Below are 22,048 nucleotides of genomic sequence, written 5' to 3' on the forward strand. Positions count from 1 at the left end.
GGTCAGTCATCAGTACAGCCTGTTTACAGGGTAGTCTGGTCAGTCACGCCACCGCCAGCCTGTTTACAGTACTGTTTCTGTGTCCCTGTAGATGAAAGGTTCCCTAGCTGCAGCAGTGGCAGCCTCAGCAGTAGCAGCCCAGGTGGCCAGGGGGAGAGGTAGAGCAGCAGCCCTGACCAGTGGAGCCTTCATTACCACAGCCGCTGCACCAGGATACACACAGATACCAGGTACATGGAAGTATGTGGGTGATCTTTTGTGTGTGTTTTGTCTCTGTCTGTCCTGTCCAGTTCCCTGCCATTACGCTCTGTGTGTGTGTGAGTGTGTGAGTGTGTGAGCGTGTGAGCGTGTGAGCGTGTGAGCGTGTCTGTGTGTGTGCGTGTGTGTGCGTGTGTGTGCGTGTGTGTGCGCGTGTGTGCGCGTGTGTGCGCGTGTGTGCGCGTGTGTGTGTGTGTGTTCATTATGTCCAGTGAACCAGCGATACTAATAGTCTACATGGCTTTAACATGTGTGACAGGCTTCGGGACTCCATATGGATACAGTGCTGCAGCCGCCCCAGCCTATGGTAAGTCTATAGGGTTAACATCTACCTCACTATTCTTTTCCTTCCTACACCTGTTGGAGGCCCTACTGGAAAACAACACTGTATATTCCCATTGAATCTGAGTTACATATAGAGGTCGAAATTGAAACTGAAGAATTGGGCGAATTTAAAAACTAAATTAAAAGTGGAACTGATCATAACCTTTTGGTTCTTTCTGTGGTTGGAGCAAGCCTTGCAGCGCTTCTTCGCCCGCCTGAGTGTCCAGACTGCTGCTTGTTCTGCCCTTCTGCTTGTCTGTCCGTCCGTCCATCCGTCTGCCCATCCTGACTCTCTGGACATCTCTCTCCTCTCCTCAGTGTAACCCCCCTGCTCTCTATCCACAGCCAGATAGCCCATTCAAAGCTGCCCAGCCCAGGCAGAGGCCGATGCCACCAACACACACAAGGACCGTCTATATGGGTTATACCTACTAACACTACGTCTGTAGACTAGCTTCTAACCAAAGCTAGCTCTACTGTAATGTAGTACAGTACACACACACACACACAACCTCTTCCAACCAATTGTATCTCAAAGCTCTACTATATCCTTATAAACAAGGGATACATTAACAGCGGAACTGTTTAATTCACTCAACACTAGGACTGTCCCCGACAAAAAAAAAGTCTTTATGTCGACCGAGAGTATCGTCGCAAATGTTCCCTCAAATTATTTGTGGCACTGAGCAAATGTCAGGGTGTCAGGGCGCAAACTTGAACGTTGTGAAAATTCTGTGCAACTTCCAGCGTGTGTTTACTGTGAACACTGAGGCTGTAACCGCTTTAAGTTACAGTTTTACTGTGAACACTGAGACTGTAACCGCTTTAAGTTACAGTTTTACTGTGAACACTGAGGCTGTACCTGCTTTAAGTTACAGTTTTACTGTGAACACTGAGGCTGTACCTGCTTTAAGTTACAGTTTTACTGTGAACACTGAGGCTGTACCTGCTTTAAGTTACAGTTTTACTGTGAACACTGAGGCTGTAGCTGCTTTAAGTTACAGTTTTACTGTGAACACTGAGGCTGTACCTGCTTTAAGTTACAGTTTTACTGTGAACACTGAGGCTGTAACCACTTTAAGTTACAGTTTTACTGTGAAAACTGAGGCTGTAACCGCTTTAAGTTACAGTTTTACTGTGAAAACTGAGGCTGTAACCGCTTTAAGTTACAGTTTTACTGTGAACACTGAGGCTGTAAGCGCTTTAAGTCACAGTTTTACTGTGAAAACTGAGGCTGTAACCGCTTTAAGTCACAGTTTTACTGTGAAAACTGAGGCTGTAACCGCTTTAAGTTACAGTTTTACTGTGAAAACTGAGGCTGTAACCGCTTTAAGTTACAGTTTTACTGTGAACACTGAGGCTGTAAGCGCTTTAAGTCACAGTTTTACTGTGAAAACTGAGGCTGTAACCGCTTTAAGTCACAGTTTTAACAGTGGTCAAGTAGGCTACTGTGGCTATTTGATCATAATGTAGATCTACCAGAGTGGGCTGCCATCAAAAACTATGGTGAAAATGCATCCCCTTACATGCTGACCAGACCAGACACATCGCGTGCGCGAGCGTCACATGTTATTCAATTATTGCTCTCACACTGCTCACGAGCGTCTGCGATGCCAAGGGCTAAAATAGAACTCCTTTCTATTTCTGAAGCAGATCGCGCTGCAAGTCCTGCCTCTCCCATCTCCTCATTGGTTTATAGAAGCAGGTACCCACGTGCCATCTCCTCATTGGTTATACCCACGTGGGTGATTGAAAGACGAAATGTTTTGCCTGTTGTCGTGGTAATACTATGAAAGTGTAGATGCCAATCACCATATAAATTCAAAGATGAAAAAGCCTGGAAGGAGGAGAGAGACTAGAAACGATTCTCTTGGCCATCTTGTGTGTGGATTAGTTGTCGGAGTAGAGGACCTTGTGCATTTCAGGTAAAATAACAACCCAATGTTTATATCCCAGGACAAATTAGCTAGCAACAGCAAGCTAGTTAAATAGGACAAATTAGCTAGCAAGTGCAAACTAACTAGCTAAATTGCCATACATGTTTAATGCTTTTCGACCTGTCCCCAAATGAATGTCATTGGTTCAGAGTTTGTTTTGATATTTTAACCTGCGTGTCGTGATCGCGTTTGGTGCAGGGGGGACAAAATACATTTATGCACGATAGCGCACGATGTCACATGCACGCAGCCGGTTTGGGTTCCGTGTTACATTTTAACATGGAAATAGCTGTTCTATCATTCAACCTACAGTAGCAGCCAATGTGTGGTGTTCAATGAATGCCTACAATACATAATGCTTTTTAAAAAAACATGCAGGGCTTGACATTAACCTGTTTATTTTTTATTTATTCATTTTATTTAACCTTTATTTAACTAGGCAAGTCAGTTAAGAACAAATTCTTATTTACAATGACGGCCTACCAAAAGGCCTCCTGCGGGGACGGGGGCTGGGATTAAAAATTGTAATAAAATAAAAATATAACACAAAACACGCATCACGACAAGAGAGACAACACTACGTAGAGACCTAAGACAGTAAAACATGAAAACACAGCAACACAACATGATAATAACAAAACAAAGAAAGAAAGTGTCTAATATTGTGTTGATTTGATCACCATTCCCACATTAAAGGGAAACGTTGACTTGATAGTGTTAACGAACAGGGAAAACTCAAAAAAGTTGAGTAAAGTTCAATCTCGTGCTCCTCTCCGTGGGCAGATTTTTGTTATGCGCACTGCGCGGCAGTCTCGGGTCTACTGCGCGGCAGTCTCGGGTCTACTGCGCGGCAGTCTCGGGTCTACTGCGCGGCAGTCTCGGGTCTACCGCCCGGCAGTCTCGGGTCTACCGCCCGGCAGTATCGGGTCTACCGCCCGGCAGTCTCGGGTCTACTGCGCGCCCGCACAACTCTTAGAGGGAACATTGGTCATCTGTTCTGATAAAATCATTATCATGTGGTTAATCAAATTTCTAAAAGTAACTTTAATTGCCAACTATGTAAAAATAGCCTACATAAAGCTAACAAATAACAACATTGAAGCCTGCAGGTAGAAAATATCCTGATAATAATAAATATCCTATAAATCACATTGGCTACACACTGAATGCAAGGAACTTGAAACATTGTATCAACTATCGACTTGGTATGGTCTTGAATTTCCGCCAATGAGCTTCGGACAGACACAGCTGTAGACGATTTGCGAAAAGAGATTTGAAGTTATCAATTAGGCCTATTTTCCACCAGATAAGAGCAGGACATATTTTTCCCCTTTCACACCGAGTGGTCAAAAGAGAGAGTTTTTTCCAATAGGCTACGTTGAGGAACTATTGTCATTCTCAATGGATGGAAAAACAGACTTTGTTTACTTGCTGTTTGAGGTGAAGAAAAAATAACTTTGAGAACCTGTGGTGGTGGTGAGTTAAGACAATCAGAAACACTATCAGATCCCCAGATGGGCACATTTATATACCTACATGTGCACGCTGGCCAGGTAGCCTAGACCTACTTCTATGGATAATCAGGTGCGCGTGCGCTCTCACTCAACCAGAACACAACAAATAGGATAGAGGAATACTGGTGGTACTGGTGTGCCATCCCACGGCCTACGCAATGGATTAGTCTACTGAGACATGCGTGAATCAGACAGGTGTCTCGTGTGCCATACATTTTATAGATATTTACTACTGCTCGACGAAAAAAATATTGCTCGACCAACAGCCTATCGACCAAACAATCGACCAGTCGACTAAATGGGATCAGCCCTACTGTCCACATAGTGTAGGCTTCCCACTCCTAGATTAGACTGGCTAGTCCTCTGGCTAGGCTGGCTGGTCCTCTGGCTAGACTGTCTGGTCGGTCAGTCAGCTGTGGCCTGATCAGTCTCTGCCAGGCAGCCAGTAGCTTGTCTAAGATCTCTGGAGGGTTTGAATATCTCCCATAGTCTCTTTCATCGCTACCAAACTAGATCAGATTCAATGTGCTCTGCTCTCCTCCACTCCCCTCTTCTCCTCTCCCCTCCCCTTTCAATCTCTCAGCATAATTCAATATAGCACTTAGCGGTTTGAGGACAGCAACACTCACGATGCTCAATCACTCACACCCACTTTGTCTTACAGATTTATACACTCAAAAACATATGATAATGTAAAAAAATATATACATACTCTCTCTCGTGCCCCCCCCCCCCCCTCTCTCTCTCCCCCTCCCTCCATCTCTCTCTCCCTCCCTCTCTCTCTCCATCACACAAACCCTAATCTTAGAACAAACTGGTCCTTGTGTGTTGTTGCGTGGCACTGGGAGGCCCCTCCCCTCTTTCACAGAGAGAGCTGCCTGTTTCTGGTTCTGGGGGCTTTGAATGAGTCTTATGTTCCGGATGGGAGACTGGACCGGGCTGGTTACAGGGTAGACACAACATATTCTAAAAGGAACCGCCAGGGAACCATGGGTTCGTATTCACAAAGAGTCTCAGTGTAGGAGTGCTGATATAGGATCAGTTTTGCCTTTGACAGGTGGGACCTGTCCATATAGAGCTCAGCACTCCTGCTCTGATATACTTTTTGAATATGGGCCTTAGCCTAGCATGGGGCTGGACTCCAGGCTCCATATTCCTTTATTTAGACTGGAGTGGAGTGCTGTACGTTTGGGATTATCCAGTTATACAGTGGGTATCATAAACATTCACCCCGTTGGATCTTTCCACATTTTGTTGCGTTACAAAGTGGGATTGAAGCAGATGTAATTGTTATTGTTTTGTCATTGATCTACACCAAGTACTCCATAATGTCAAAGTAAAAAGAAAATTCTACATATTTTTACAAATTAATACATTTTTTCCCATAACTAAAATATTGTTGTTGCAAAAGTATTCATCCCCTTTTTTCAGAGGGTGAATCAGATAAGTCACATGGACTCACTCTGTGTGAAATAATAGTGGTTTACTTGAAGAAAGGACAGACTTGCACTCACTGAAATATTCTTTAAGATTTCATGTATTTTGTCAGAACAAACAGACAGCAGCAAATGTAGAACAATAGTCATCCAGCCACATTTATAGATGACAACACATTGCCGTACTGTTATTATTTACATCCATTAAATAACTGTTCAAAAAGCAAGACGCTGTACTGAAATGTGTTTGTTCTCCAAATGCTGACGAAGGACGGACGCCGGAACGCGTCCGTTAAGACTGCTGCTGCTAAAAATATATATTAAAAGTTCAGGAATATTTCATTGAGGTTGTTCCCTTTCTTCAACTATATGTCTTTTGAACCCGGCACCCAAATACTTTTGTTACTACTACAAGAATTTGAGCTGAGCATGCCAGTTTCTCTTTTTGAAATAATAGAGATTGACATGATTTTTGAATGACTTCCCCTTCCTCTGTCCCTCAAACATACAACATCTAAGGTCCCTCAGTCCAGTATTCCATTTCAAACACAGATTCAAATATCAGGGACATTTTTTTTGAAAGCCTCATAGAGAAGGGCACTGATTGGTAGATGGGTAACAATAACAAATCAGACATTTGAATATCTCTTTAAGCACGGTCAAGTTAATAATTATGCTATGGATGATGTATTAACCACCTAGACACATCGAAGATGCAGTCGTCCTTTGGAACTGAGCTGCATCATGTATGCAACAAGGCACTAAAGTAATACCTTAAAAAAACATGACAAAGGAACACACTTTTTGGCCTTAATGCAAAGCCTTATGTTTGGTACAACACCACACATCACTGAGTAACTGTGTCCTTATTTTAAAGCATGGTGTTGTCTGCATCATGGTATTGGTATGCTTGACATCGGCAAAGACTGGGTAAAAACAAACGCAATGGCGCTAAGCACAGGTAAAATCCTAGAGGAAAACCTGATTCAGTCTTCTGTCCACCAGTAACTGGAGGATGAATTCACCATTCAGCAGGACAATAACCTAAAACACAAGGCCAAATCTACACTGGAGTTGCTTACCAAGAAGACAGTGAATGTTCCTGAGTGGCCAAGTTACTGTTGTGACTTAAATCTACTTGAAGATCGATGGTAAGACTTGAAAGTTGATCTCTAGCCATGATCCCCAACACCTTGACATCTTGAAATTAATAATGGGCAAATATTGCACAATCCAGGTGTGCAAAGCTCTTAAGCCTTGTTCACACTGCAGGCCTTAAATTTGTATCAAATTTGTATCGGACTTCAAACCACCTACGAAGGTGGTTTGAAATGTGGCTTGAAATATCTGATTCCATGTGCTTTTTGGCTGTTCAGACTGCAGGAAAAATAGCAGATTCGATATGCAAAGAAAATTGGACTTGAGTCACTTCCAACTGCCAATGTGAACAAGGCTTTAGAGACTTGCCTAATAAGACTCATAGCTGTAATCACTGCCAAAGGTGTATCTTACATGTATTGACTGAGGGGGGTGAATACTTATCTAATCAGGATATTAATGTTTTCTTTTTCATTCATCTTTAAAAATGTTCAAATTTTTCTTCCACTTTGACATTACAGAGTATTTTGTGTTGATCGTTGACCAAAAATTATAATTACATCCATTTAATCCTATTTTGTAACACAATAAAATGTGAAGAAATCCAAGTGGGTGAATACTTATGATAGTCTATGGGCCAGGACCATATAACTAAAACAGGTCTAAAATACCAAATTTATCCCTTAACCCTTGTGGCTCGGTCCGACCCAGCCTGGTCTCTGCCTGCTATATTACCAGTGTTCCTTTAGTACCCGCCCAGTCGTGTCAGTCATGGCATTATTGAAGTCCTGGTATTGGCTGCTGTGAGATCAGATAACATATCCTGTCCACTACCCCCCCAGTCCCCGTCAGTGCTTCTGAGATGCTGTTGCATGCTGGTTAATTGTCCCCACTATAGTCTATCTATCTATCTGACTCTCACTGGTGTGTGGCGCTCAGCCTCATGTTGCTGCTTTGGGATTTCTATATGGGTTCAAGACTGTGAGAAACACACACTCAAGAACACAATAATATCCTTTCCATATTACAGTACCTATAAACAAAGACACAAAGAAACCAGCCAACCAACCACAGCCCTGCATTGTTCACCACCATTGACATGTTGGTCTTCCTTCCTCCTCCTCTCTCACACATTGCCCCTCTCTCTGTGTTCTACTGTATAGCTCTGCACACAGGGTCTGTCTAGGGCCTAGACCATAGAAATTAAATGAATAGAGCAATGCTGCTTTGACGATATCATTTAAAAAATGGATAACCTGGTATTCTATTGATTCTAGTTCTGTGGCCTAGACTCTGGGTATAGTAGCTAGTAGATCAGAACAGAAGCGTTTGTTTTTCTTTTGCCCTGCCTGCCATGGACTCATGTGGAGTATTTTCTGTTTTCATGTCTCCCCTCAAGGTTTCTCCCCCAACAGAATGCTTCTGTTGCCTGTTCTGAAAATGCCCGCCTACCCCATCCCCCACTACTCCTTCTTTTAGAACAGGGACCCCAAAACACCCCACTAGAAAGGGACTCTTTTTATTTGTCCTACATATGGAGGGAGAAGTGAACAAAAGGACTTGAGCAGAAGATGATTTGTAAAAGAAGTGTATTTTGCTGATAAAGATTTCTAAAAAAAATGAAATAAAAATAAAACTTGAAGGATTTGTACTGTGAATTGTTACCTCATTCTTTTGAATCCAAATTATATCAGACTTTTTTGTTATTTGTTGTTTCTGTTCTTAAGTAGGAAAGATTTAGGCCTTGCAATTTGACACAGAACACATTCTCTGTAACCCTGAGCTGTGTGAAGGATGCATAGCAATTATAATGGAACTATTGTGGACAAATAAAACCTTTACCGGTATATATCCTACAACAATCTGAGCACTGCCTGTTGTCTAACTGAAACAAGGGACAGTAATAGAATATACAGCCTTATGGGCTACACTATTGTAGCACTCTCTATTTGGCTTGAGATGCTATTTCCTGGTCCAGGAAGTTACATGGTGGTGGCATGGGAGCAGAGATTTTAGCAGTGTCGTGATTCAGTACCAGAGGTCAACATAATTATAATAATTTTTACACTGTAAATTGACCACAAAATATATTATATTTGAAAATAGATATTCTAATAGTTCGAAGCTCAGACCTACTGCTGTCATTTCATTACATTTCAATTCAGTTTATTCAGGGAGAATTCCGATTAGAATTTCAGTTTAAATCCTGAATTGACTGAATGAAATGGAATTGACCCTGGTCATGGATATCTTGATGAAATCATCACCTGTTCTGTCCTGTCATAACCCTTAGTCTGACCCCTCATAACCCTGAGTCTGACCCCTCATAACCCTGAGTCTGACCCCTCATAACCCTGAGTCTGACCCCTCATAACCCTTAGTCTGACCCCTCACAACCCTGAGTCTGACCCCTCACAACCCTGAGTCTGACCCCTCACAACCCTGAGTCTGACCCCTCACAACCCTGAGTCTGACCCCTCACAACCCTGAGTCTGGCCCCTCACAACCCTGAGTCTGGCCCCTCACAACCCTGAGTCTGGCCCCTCACAACCCTGAGTCTGGCCCCTCACAACCCTGAGTCTGGCCCCTCACAACCCTGAGTCTGGCCCCTCACAACCCTGAGTCTGGCCCCTCAGAACCCTCACAATCCTGAGTCTGGCCCCTCATAACCCTGAGTCTGACCCCTCATAACCCTCACCGAACCCATCCCGTGAACACCATTCACAGTTCACACAGCAATCTGATATGGCTGCTTAGTTGGCTGGTTCCCCTGAGTCCTATCGAATACACCCACAGCACAGCACAGCACAGCACTGGACACATGGAAATATGGAACCACAGCCACACACTGGAGAATGGAAAGCAGCAACAAGGGACCCTATCCAACCAATGGAGACTGCTATGTAATTTGTCCTGGGCCCGGTTTCCCGATAGCGATATAATTTGAGTGTTTAACGATGCATCTTTCCTACAACGGACGAAGATGTAACATGTTTCCCAGAACACCAAGCAGAGAGAACCGTCGCTAGGTGCGTCGTTGGAGCATGTCGATACTGATAGGATCGAAAGGAGCGCTGCTCTCGGATCAGCTTTCTCCATGAAAACCTTTCCTAAACATTAGAATTATTTCACAATACTGACAACGGATCAGCTACTAGAGAGATTGTACCGCCTACGGCTGCAAATATATAGCCGGCTTATTCTAATGCTTACCCAATTAAATGCACTAAATCACAGATTTGGCAAATCATTGTGCACATGTTACGCTACACATCATGGAATATATTGAGACAAATTACAGACAGTAGCCTACAAGTAGCCAAATAGAACTCAGTTGATTGAACATGAAATGTATTTCAACATGATTGAAACAGGTCTATAGTTTACTGTTTATAATTTCATGCAGTCATCTGGTTTTTCATTTGAACCATCTTTGTATACGTCACTTTTTGTGTCAGTTGCAAAGACATTGGCAACATTGTATTTGTAGTCAACTTTGTTCTGAAGTTATCAGTGGTCACAAAGAGACGGATAAACCATGTGATTCTATGTTTAGAGGCGATCTTCTGTGTATAAAGTGACGCGGGAGGGCAAAAACGCATCTAACGACGCACTTAGCTGAGGCAGGCGTTAAATTACAAGTGTTTTTAAGTGCACCGTTAATAACGATGCTTTTGGGAAACCGGGCCCTGGTTCATTTCTGTGGTTGTTTGACTTTTTCATTTGTTTTATTGGTGAGTGCATCAGTGTGACTCAGCTGTCAGTCGTCTCCCCGGGGCTACCGGAGTTTAACCAGTTCAGTCACAACGCTGCTCCCTGCCTGGTCTGATGGCTCACTACACAACAACACACTGTTCTGTATACAAAACATTGAAGTCCAAATTGGAATTCATTGAGCATCCATCTATATTTTTACCCAAATATAGATTTTCTGTTAAACCCTAAAAGTGATCTTATATTGACTCCTAAAATATATCTAATATGAGGATATTTGGGTCAATCTGAGAAGGTTGTGTGTCCGTGCTGGCCCGTGGCTGAGAGGATGTGGTCCCTATCACCATTGAGAGAAAAGCCCCTTGGGTCCATTTAGGACTGCCATCTCCATGGTTATCGCTATGAGGCCCAGCCATAGACCAGAGGTCCCAGTGTCCTCTCCAATGGTTGGTTGAAACCAAGATCATTGACAGCCAGGGGAAGCCCATTCTGTGTCTGATTCCAACCCCCATACCATGGGCTCCCTCTCGCTTCATCTCCCATGGGCTCCCCATCTCTCTCTCTCCTCTCTCTCCCCCTCTCTCCCATGGGCTCTCTCTCCATCTCTCTCTCCTCCTCTCTCCCTTTCCCATGGGCTCCCTCTCGCTTCATCTCCCATGGGCTCCCCATCTCTCTCTCTCCTTCTCTCTTTCCTCCTCTCTCCCTCTCCCATGGGCTCTCTCTCTCCTTCGCTCTCTCCTCCTCTCTCTCTCCTTCTCTCCTCCTCTCTCCCTTTCCCATGAGCTTCTTCTCGCTTCATCTCCCATGAGCTCCCCATCTCGCTCTCTCTTCCTCATTTCCTCTCTCCCTTTCCCATGGGCTCTCTCCTCTCTCTCCTCCTCTCTCCCTTTCCCATGGGCTCCCCCTCTCCTCCTCTCTCCATCTCCTCTCCCTCTATCCCTCTCTTCCTCTCCCCTCTCTCCCATGGGCTCCCCCTCTCTCCCTTTCCCATGGGCTTTCTCCATCTCCTCCTCTCCCTCTCTTCCTCTCCCCCTCTCTTCCATGGGCTCCCCTCTCGCTTAATTTCCCACGGGCTCTCCATCTCTCTCCCTATCTTCCTCGCTCTCTCCCTCTCCCACGTTCTCTCCATCTCTCTCTCCGTATCTTCCTCCCTCTCTCCCTATCTTCCTCCCTCTCTCCCTCTCTCTCCCTCTCCCACAGGCTCTCCATCTCTCTCTCCCTATCTTCCTCCCTCTCTCTCCCTCTCCCACGGGCTCTCCCTCTCTCTCCCTCTCCCACGGGCTCTCCATCTCTCTCTCCCTATCTTCCTCCCTCTCTCCCTATCTTCCTCCCTCTCTCCCTCTCCCTATGTTCCTCCCTCTCTCCCTATCTTCCTCCCTCTCTCTCTCCCATGGGCTCTCCCTCTCTTGTCGTGATGGCAGCCATCCTACTATACTCTCTCCAAAATCACAACATTGGATTTGATTTGTCAGAGTTATGTACTAATTACATTGTCTTAAAAAAAAAATGTTAAAGCTGCTACATGTCTTATCACATTTCTCTGCTTTAATATTTTAAATGAATGAGCTCCAAAGTTTGTTTGTTTTTAAATGTCCAATAGTTTTCCGTTTTAATTTTAGTTGGATTGATTTTGTCAGAAAGTGGTAACCGTTGCAACTTAAGTTGTTGATGTCTTTATTAACCTGACCTGCCCCAGTGCAATGAAAACCCCACGTACAGTACAGCCAGACAGAGCAGAGATGACAACCTACGGAGAGAGTAAGATATGCTGCCTCCTACAGGGCCACCACAGTAATTACACTATCTGTCTCTGCTCTTCTCCTCACTGTAGGTGGTCTTTTCATTGACAATCCCTTTTACCAGCCTCGGACCATCGCACCATTTATTATTCAGTTGGGTCCTCAAGATCTCTTCTCTGACTTCTAGAACCATCAGGTTGTGTTGCTTCTAAACTATCTGACTACAGTGCTGCTCCAGGCTTGCCCTTTGACCCAGCAGGCTGTCTGTCTGTCTCCCACCGTATGGTACAGAGCCAGCGAGTGGTCAAACTGAACTCCTCTCACTCTGTTCTGTCTCCTCACGACCCAAATCAAAAGAAACAGACCTATAAAAAAAAGCAATATTTGATTGGACTTTTTTGAATCTCAGCTGCGTCAAAACTAAAAGCTGAGGACCTTGATCTTTGGGTCTTTTTCTTATATAGCAATACGACACCTGAACTGTTTTGGCTTCTAGCTTACTTGAGATGATGTGAATGTTCCATTGAGTCTTACCCAAGCACAGCATTGCAATATATCACTTCAATTGTATATTCACTGAGTGTATGTGTGCCTATACCATGGAATATATGCATTTATATGTCTGGTATAAGTTTCTATAAATATGTATTACATGTGTTGATACTCTTTATGATGTACATATGTAAATATATGATATACTTATTGTTGGTATAAATTATTTTAGAAAGTTATATGTAATCACAATCCCACAATATAGCTTTCTTTCTTCTTGCCGTTTTATACACACTGAGAAATGGACTTGACTGTAGTACTGAACATGCAATATAAACCTGTTTCTTAATTCACCTGTGCTTATAGAATAGCTTATAGATTTTGCCATCCTTTCACCTCCATGTCTTCTCGTCTGAGCCTTTCGCTAGCACGGCCTGGTCAGACGAGAGGCGCTCGCTCACTCAACCTTGCAAACCGACCGCCCTCTCAACCCCACATACACACGCACTTCCTGTGTGACACTACAAACACACAACCTCCTGTTTACGTCCTGTCAGAAAGCACACTTTTCTCAGTGGAACATTTCTCACTGCGCCACTGTCTCTCTGCTCACAGGGTATCCTGTACTGCACCGTACGCTTTGTCCTTTTAATAAGCTGGGTGTGTTGGGCAGCTAGGGTAACACAGAAACCCCTCCTAGACAGGACCAACCACGGTCCTCTGTCTCTCTCATGCCTACAGCATGAACGTGGGACCAAAAGCACAGTTCACAGTTTGTCAGCTTGTAAAGGTGATGGGTGGCCCAGTTACTTTAAGTTAGCATGCTACTCAGGCAAACCAACACACAGAGCTTATTACTGTCAACTCAGTCGCAGGCCAACCGGCCACCATGCAACAGTCCAACCACACGTTGATTAATGGCTACATCTAATTATAATGTATACTCTGACATTATGTACATTACATCTCTACTGTATAAAGACAGTCAGGACCCAGTCATTTCATAACCCCCAGCTTTACATGGGTTGTTGTCTGTGTCACACAGCTTTACATGGGTTGTTGTCTGTGTCACACAGCTTTACATGGGTTGTTGTCTGTGTCACACAGCTTTACATGGGTTGTTGTCTGTGTCACACAGCTTTACATGGGTTGTTGTCTGTGTCACACAGCTTTACATGGGTTGTTGTCTGTGTCACACAGCTTTACATGGGTTGTTACTGTGTCACACAGCTTTACATGGGTTGTTGTCTGTGTCACACAGCTTTACATGGGTTGTTGTCTGTGTCACACAGCTTTACATGGGTTGTTGTCTGTGTCACACAGCTTTACATGGGTTGTTGTCTGTGTCACACAGCTTTACATGGGTTGTTGTCTGTGTCACACAGCTTTACATGGGTTGTTGTCTGTGTCACACAGCTTTACATGGGTTGTTGTCTGTGTCACATAGCTTTGCTTTATCTTGGCCAGGTCGCAGTTGCAAATGAGAACTTGTTCTCAACTAGCCTACCTGGTTAAATAAAGGTGAAATAAAAAAAATGTAGAACATGACCCTCTAGTTGATATACTATATTCACTACCGGTCAAAAGTTTTAGAACACCTTCTCATTCAAGGGTTTTTCTTTATTTGTACTAGTTTCTACATTGTAGAGTAATAGTGAAAACATTGAAACTATGAGATAACACATATGGAATCATGTAGTAACCAAAAAAGTGTTAAACAAATCAAATATATATTTTATAATTGAGATTCTTCAAATAGCCACCCTTTGCCTTGATGACAGCTTTTGCACACTCTTGGCATTTTCTCAACCAGCTTCACCTGGAAAGCTTTTCCAACAGTCTTGAAGGAGTTCCCACATATGTTGAGCACTTGTTGGCTGCCTTTCCTTCACTCTGCAGTCTGACTCATCCCAAACCATCTCAATTTAGTTGAGGTCGGGTGATTGTGGAGGCCAGGTCATCTGATGCAGCACTCCATCAGTCTCCTTTCTTGGTCAAATAGCCTTTACACAGCTGGGAGGTGTGTTGGGTCATTGTCCTGTTGAAAAACAAATGATAGTCCCACTAAGGCCAAACCAGATGGGATGGCGTATCGCTGCAGAATGCTGTGGTAGCCATGCTGGTTAAGTGTGCCTTGAATTCTAAATAAATCACAGACATCGCATCCCCCACACCATCACACCTCCTCCTCCATCCTTCACGGTGGGAACCACACATGCGCAGATCATCCTTTCACCCATACTGCATCTCACAAAGACACTGTGGTTGGAACCAAAAATCTCAAATTTGACTCATCAGACCAAAGGACAGATTTCCACCGGTCTAATGTCCATTTCTCATGTTTCTTGGCTCAAGCAAGTCTTTTCTTATTATTGGTGTCCTTTAGTAGTGGTTTCTTTGCAGCAATCGACCATGAAGGCCTGATTCACGCAGTCTCCTCTGAACAGTTGATGTTGAGATGTGTCTGTTACTTGAACTCTGTGAGGCATTTATTTGGGCTGCAATTTCTGAGGCTGGTAACTCTAATGAACTTATCCTCTGCAGCAGAGGTAAGTCTGGGTCTTCCTTTCCTGTGGCAGTCCTCATGAGAGACAGTTCCATCATAGCACTTGATGGTTTTTGTGACTGCAGTTGAAGAAACTGCAGTTGAAGAAACCCCCCCCCTCCCTCCCCCTTATCACAACACAACTGATTGCCTCAAACGCATTAAGAAGGAAAGAAATTCCACAAATGAATGTTTAACAAGGCACACCTGTTAATTGAAATGCATTCCAGGTAACTACCTCGTGAAGCTGGTTGAGAGAATGCCAAGCTGTCATCAAGGCAAAGGGTGGCTAGTTGAAGAATCTGAAATATAAAATATATTTTGATTTTTTTTGCTTGCTACATGATTCCATATGTGTTATTTCATAGTTCTGATGTCTTCACTATTATTCTACAATGTAGAAAATAGTACAAATAATGAAAAACCCTTGAATGAGAAGGTGTTCTAAAACTTTTGACCGGTTGTGTAGTATACTACACTACATTGATATGTTATATCTAACTGATCAGGTGAAACCATAGTAACTGTAGTTGATATGAGTTTGTGTGGGGTTAAGTTAGTGTATGGTGGTGATGGTGGTGAACTACAGTGCCCAGCAAGATTACCAACTCAGCATCAAGGCCATATTCCCTGGTCTTGAATAAGTGGGCATCCTACTGTATAACAGGATAAATCATTACATTCGTCCTATATCAAGATGAATTACAAACTATAGGATCAGATAAGATATATTGTTGTTTTTTTTATCTTATTTATATAAAAGCTGCTAACAATGTTTAATCAACCGCAAATCAACATTTCGCGAGTACATTCTGTAATATCACTTTGTTATCCTTAAAGTTGCACTATGCAGAAATCGCTCCTCCATTTCCTGGTTGCTAAAACTCTAATATTTCGCCTAATTTAACTCTAATAGTTCACCTAATTTCAGTTTATGTGACAAAATAAGATAGTATAGAGAATCATTGTACCATCTAAACTGCTGTGAAATCTATTTTCCAGAATCAAAAATATTGTGGTTTCAGCTGTTTGAAGCTGGTGTACAAAACCGAAAGTAAAAGACACAACTTAAGAACAGGGAGCATAGAAATAGCCCACATAGAACATATCTACTGCTTCTTAGACTTGCTTTCAAGTAGAATGATAGATCTATGTCTCACATTTCTATGTGAATTTGGTGGGGTTGCCCAAAAATGTACATATTGCCACTTTAAAGTAAATGCACTAGACTGATACGAATATATCCATCACTAAATGATCTGACAACTGGCTACTGCCTAGACAATACACATCCTCTAGAAGTTATGTTTGTCTTAGAATTTAAAAATCAGGCTTTACGGTCAGAAAGTCATGGGGGGGGGGGGGGAAACCCCATTAACACTACATTCTGTTCTCTCTCTGAGGACTGTGTTGTTGAGACATGCTCTGGCCAGATGGCCCGTCGTGATAATAGACTACTGGATGTCAACTGTGTTGTTGAGACATGCTCTGGCCAGATGGCCGTCGTGATAATAGACTACTGGATGTCAACTGTGTTGTTGAGACATGCTCTGGCCAGATGGCCCGTCGTGATAATAGACTACTGGATGTCAACTGTGTTGTTGAGACATGCTCTGGCCAGATGGCCCGTCGTGATAATAGACTACTGGATGTCAACTGTGTTGTTGAGACATGCTCTGGCCAGATGGCCGTCGTGATAATAGACTACTGGATGTCAACTGTGTTGTTGAGACATGTACTGGCCAGATGGCCGTCGTGAATAATATACTACTGGATGTCAACTGAGTGTTGGTTGGCTTTAAATTTCTCCCTCTGATCGTCGGGGTCTTTTGACCCATGCCTCTGCTTCCTAAGGGGGCACACAATGCAAAGCAATGTTTTTCAGTAGCATACACTGGGTTCAAAAACTATTTAACATACTTCAACTGGGCTTGAGCTTGCCTGGTGCAATGGAACCAGTAGAATAGTCGCAAAAGTGCAAACCCAGGCCATCTGGCACTCCAGAGAGGATACAGTTAAAAGTATTTAAAAAAATATTTCAAATAGTATTTGTAGTACATTGTAATCTGTAGTGTAGTGGAGAGAGCCGAGCCTCAGTTACTGCTTCTAAATGGGTAGATTGTACTACTGCGCACACAGCTCTATATTCTAGCATTTATTACGAGATCCACGTGATGAGAAGACCAGGCAGAATATATAAATGGCTTGAAATACACTACATGACCAAAAGTATGTGGACACCTGCTTGTCGAGCATCTCGTTCCAAAATCATGGGCATTAATATGGAGTTGGTCCCCCCTTTGCTGCTATAACAGCCTCCACTCTTCTGGGAAGGCTTTCCACTAGATGTTGGGGACTTGCTTCCATTAAGCCACAAGAGCATTGGTGAGGTCAGGCACTGATGTTGTGCGATTAGTCCTGGCTCGCAATCGGTGTTCCAATTCATCCCAAAGGTGTTCGATGGGGTTAAGGTCAGGGCTCTGTGCAGGCCAGTCAAGTTCTTCCACACCGATCTTGACAAACCATTTCTGTATAGACCTTGCTTTGTGCACGGGGGCACTGTCATGCTGAAACAGGAAAGGTCCTTCCCCAAACTGTTGCCACAAAGTTGGAAGCACTAGAATGTAATTGTAGGCTGTAGCGTTACGATTTCCCTTCATTGGAACTAAGGGCCCTAGCCCGAACCATGAAAAACAGCCCCAGACCATTATTCATCCTCCACCAAACTTTACAGTTGGCACTATGCATTGGGACAGGTAGTGTTCTCCTGGCATCCGCCAAACCCAGATTCGACCGTTGGACTGCCAGATGGTGAAGCATGATTCATCCCTCCAGAGAACACATTTCCACTGCTCGGCCATGGAAACCATTTCATGAAGCTCCTGATGAACAGTTATTGTGCTGACGTTGCTTCCAGAGGCAGTTTGGAACTCGGTAGTGAGTGCTGCAACCGAGGACAGGTGATTTTTACGCGTTACACGCTTCAGCACTCGGCGGTCCTGTTCTGTGAGCTTGTGTGGCCTACCACTTCACGTCTGAGCCCTTGTTGCTCTTAGACGTTTCCACTTCACAATAACAGCACTTACAGTTGACCGTGGCAGCTCTAGCAGGGCAGGAATTTGACAATGTGGCATCCTATGACGGTGCCACGTTGAAAGTCACTGAGCTTCAGTAAGGCTATTCTACTGCCAATATTTGTCTATGGAGATTGCATGGCAGTGTGCTCGATTTTATACACCTGTCAGCAACTGGTGTGGCTGAATTAGCAAAATCCACTAATTTGAAGGGTTGTCCACATACTTTTGTATAAATAGTGTATATTGCAATAATGAGCATGTCTTTTAGTTTGGATACTAAGGAATTTCACAGCCCTGGTTAATTGGCTTGTTGGTGATGAACAATGATTATGTTTGTTTGAATGATATTGTTTGATTTGTGTTATGGATTGTACATTACAATCCGGGTTGTTAGAGCCCTGAATGCTGATTGGCTGAAAGTGACAAAAAAAAATTTTTTTTACTGTTCTAATTACATTGGTAACCAGTTTATAATAGCAATAAGGCATCTCAGGGGGTTGTGATATATGGCCAATACACCACGGCTAAGGGCTGTATCCAGGCATTCCGCGTTGCGTCATGCTTAAGAACAGCCATATACCACAAACCCCATAGGTGCCTAATTGCTGAAATATAACCTTGTCCCTCCCGATGTCCCCTAAACTGTCCCTATGATAGGTCCTCCTGCCTGACATGGGATACAACAAGCACAAAACCACATTAGCAATATTCTACCACCTCCTACTCAGGGCCCACCGGACACACACACGCACGCACACACACACACTGTAGCCGGAGTTATTCCAGCCCACCTCACAATCACCCACCCTCATCATCCTCCTCGTCGCGCACATCCTCAGTACTATAACACACAGTGTAGACTCTTCTCGTATGGGGCTCTACAACTCCAGCTCAACGATTGTATTCCGGGTAAGCCACAGGCTGTTACTGAAAATATACTACGGGAATGGAGCCATTTGTTCCAGAGGAATGACTTCCACCCCCCATAAACATGTACCTTGGTGCTTTACAATGGGCTGTAGCTGTGTATAGACTTCTTGTAAAGTGGTTTACTTATGTTTTGTTTATATGTGGAAATCTTCCTACAGCTATCATGATTCACTGAGAGAGAGGGAGACTAGTGTGTGGGACGAGGACAAAGTAGAATGCCGGGAATTCAATTTTGTGATCCAGCCTGCAGCAGTTCTGAAATATGATTCAGATCTGGTTTTGGCCTATGAGAGCGAGGCTTCGCGAAATGAAAATGCTGAACTGAACGTTTTCTTCATGTCTGTCCGTGCTCTAAATAGCCGCAGCACATAGTTCAGGGTTAAGTCTCTCACAGTATGGGAGATAGTCTGTCACAAGTGGAAAACCCATCCCATGTGCAATATTACAATGTTCCAATATCCTGGCTGTCGATCGAAACGCTTTGGTTTGGAATGTATACTGTTGTAGAGTAGAATGTATGGCCATAGCAGAGCTACAGTAATTGCATTTTTGTAAAGACATATATAGACAGAATATATATGATAAACATATATACATCTATACATCTTTTTGAAACTACTTGTGTGAGTCATTTGGGCACTTCCTGCCTGGTTTGTTTACATTTCTAATTATTATTCTCTTATTTATTTACAATGTTTTTTGAGCGTGGCGTCTTCTGAGCGATGGACTCGTCCCTCCATCTTTCTGTATATAGAATCCTCCATTTTAGTTTTATTATTTTGACCGAGAGGAAACTGTGGAATTACGTTTGCGCCAATAAAATCAAGTAAAAGTTTAGGATTTTTTTGCCACAAAAGTAACTCCATAGAAATCAGCCCGACTTGTCAGAGTTGTGCGTTTCATATTTTTTATTATAATCATGTGGCATAAAATAATAAAGTATATAAATTTGAACTATAAAGTTATAATCAACAAGGTAATCCAATGTGAAGTGGTGTTTGTGCACAAACCTCTGTGAGCGAGATGTGCTTAAATATAGAAGCTATTCATTGGAAATGACGGCAGTAGATGTTTGCTAGCTGTGGTATTAAATTATTAGTAGCAAAGTCACCATGGTGATATGGTTGTCACTGTGTTTGCCATCATTTATGCTTGAAAAAATAAAAATTGCTGAATATTATTTAAAGTGTCAAAACGTTTTTATATTACCATGAAATAAATTAAGCCTATAAACCATTTTTTTCTGTGTGGTGTATTATTTTACTATCCTTGTCTCTTTTCCTTCAGAAGCAGAGATTGAATGTTTTATAGCTAGTTTGATGGAAGTTATGATAGTGGAGACCGAACAGTATATTATAATAGAGTATAAAAGGTTGTATATAAGGCTGATTATTAAAGGCTGATTATATACAGTCCATTCTGAAAGTATTTACACCCCTTGACTTGTTCCACATTTTGTTACGTTGCGGCCTTATTCTAAAATTGATTAAATTACTTTTTTTCCCCTCAATCTACACCCAATACCCCATAATGACAAAGCAAAAACAGGTTTTTAGACATTTTTGTAAAAATGTGGTCTTTGAATGACCTTGAGTGGCCCAGACAGAGTCTGGAAAATAGAGTTTGAGAGGATCTGTAGAACATAATGGGATTAACTTTCCAAATACAGGCGTGCCAAGCTTGTAGCGTCAGACTCAAGGCTGTAATCGCTGCCAAAAGTGTTTCAACAAAGTACTGAGTAAAGCATTTGAATACTTATGTAAATGTGAATTCCGTTTTTTATATTTAATACATTTGCAAAAATTAAAAAAAATCTGTTTTTGCTTTGTCATTATGGGGTGTAGATTGATGAGTAAAAACACTAAAAACTGGGTAGTTCGAGCCATGAATGCTGATTGGCTGACAGCTGTGGTATATCAGACCATATGCTGAGTATATAAGGTTGTATATAAATGTATTTACATTTAACAAGGCAAGTAAGTTAAGAATAAATTCTTATTTACTATGATGGCTTACCGGGGAACAGTAGGTTGACTGCCTTGTTCAGGGGCAGAATGACAGATTTTTACCTTGTCAGCTCAGGGATTCGATCCAGCAACCTTTTGGTTACTGGCCCAACACTCTAACCACTAGGCTACCTGACCTCTAAAAGAGTAGAAGAATATACTAGGGCTACTAGTGTTTTTTCTCAGTAGAGATTGAAGATCTTACATCTATTACTGAACAAAAATATTAACGCAACATGTAAAGTATTGGTTCCATGTTTCATGAGGTGAAATAAAAATATCTCAGAAATGTTCCATATGCACAAAAAACGTATTTCTCTCAAATGTTGTGCATGCATTTGTTTACCTCCCTGTTAGTGAGGATTTCTCCTTTGCCGAGATAATCTATCCACCTGATAGGTGTGGCATATCAACAAGTTGATTAAACCGCATGATCATTATACAGGTGCACCTTGTGCTGGGGACAACACAATGCCACAGATGTCTTAAGTTTTGAGGGAGCGGGCAATTGGTATGCTGACGGCAGGAATGTCCGCCAGAGCTGTTTCCAGAGAATTGAACGTTCATTTCTCTACCATAAGCTGCCTCCTACGTCATTTTAAAATATTTGGCAGTACGTCCAACCAGCCTCACAACCGCAAACCACATGTAACCACAACAGCCCAGTACCTCCACATCCGGCTTCTTCACCCGTGGGATCGTCTGAGACCAGCCACCCGGACAGCTGATGAAACTGAGGAGTATTTCTGTCTGTAATAAAGCCCTTTTGTGTGTGGAAAAACTCATTCTGGTTGGCTGGGCGCCCCTGCTCAGTCGTGAAATCCTTAGATTAGAGCCTAATTTATTTATTTAAATTGACTGATTTCCTTTTATGAAATTGTTGCATGTTGCGTTTATATGTTTAGTTCAGTATAGTTCGATGCAAGTCACGATGATAGTGTCCAAGGAAAAGGCTGAACAACATACCAGGGATTGTAG

The 22,048-nt window shown here is 42.8% G+C and overlaps 1 protein-coding gene across 4 annotated transcripts in view; it reads left to right on the forward strand.

The window, feature by feature from the left end:
• The window catches only part of LOC129810977 (spermatid perinuclear RNA-binding protein-like), a 229,974-nt gene extending 209,674 nt beyond the window's left edge, over positions 1-20,300 (forward strand). For 3 of the 4 annotated variants that reach the window (XM_055862037.1, XM_055862029.1, XM_055862046.1), the window contains 3 exons: positions 92-230; positions 518-565; positions 12,113-20,300. In XM_055862037.1, coding sequence (XP_055718012.1) covers positions 92-230; positions 518-565; positions 12,113-12,207 — 282 coding nt within the window. In that variant the 3' untranslated portion in view covers positions 12,208-20,300. The other variant, XM_055862055.1, reaches the window with a different exon arrangement.
• Positions 20,301-22,048: the final 1,748 nt, after the last annotated feature.

The sequence above is a fragment of the Salvelinus fontinalis genome, chromosome 2 (assembly GCF_029448725.1).
Source record: "Salvelinus fontinalis isolate EN_2023a chromosome 2, ASM2944872v1, whole genome shotgun sequence".
Taxonomy (NCBI): domain Eukaryota; kingdom Metazoa; phylum Chordata; class Actinopteri; order Salmoniformes; family Salmonidae; genus Salvelinus; species Salvelinus fontinalis.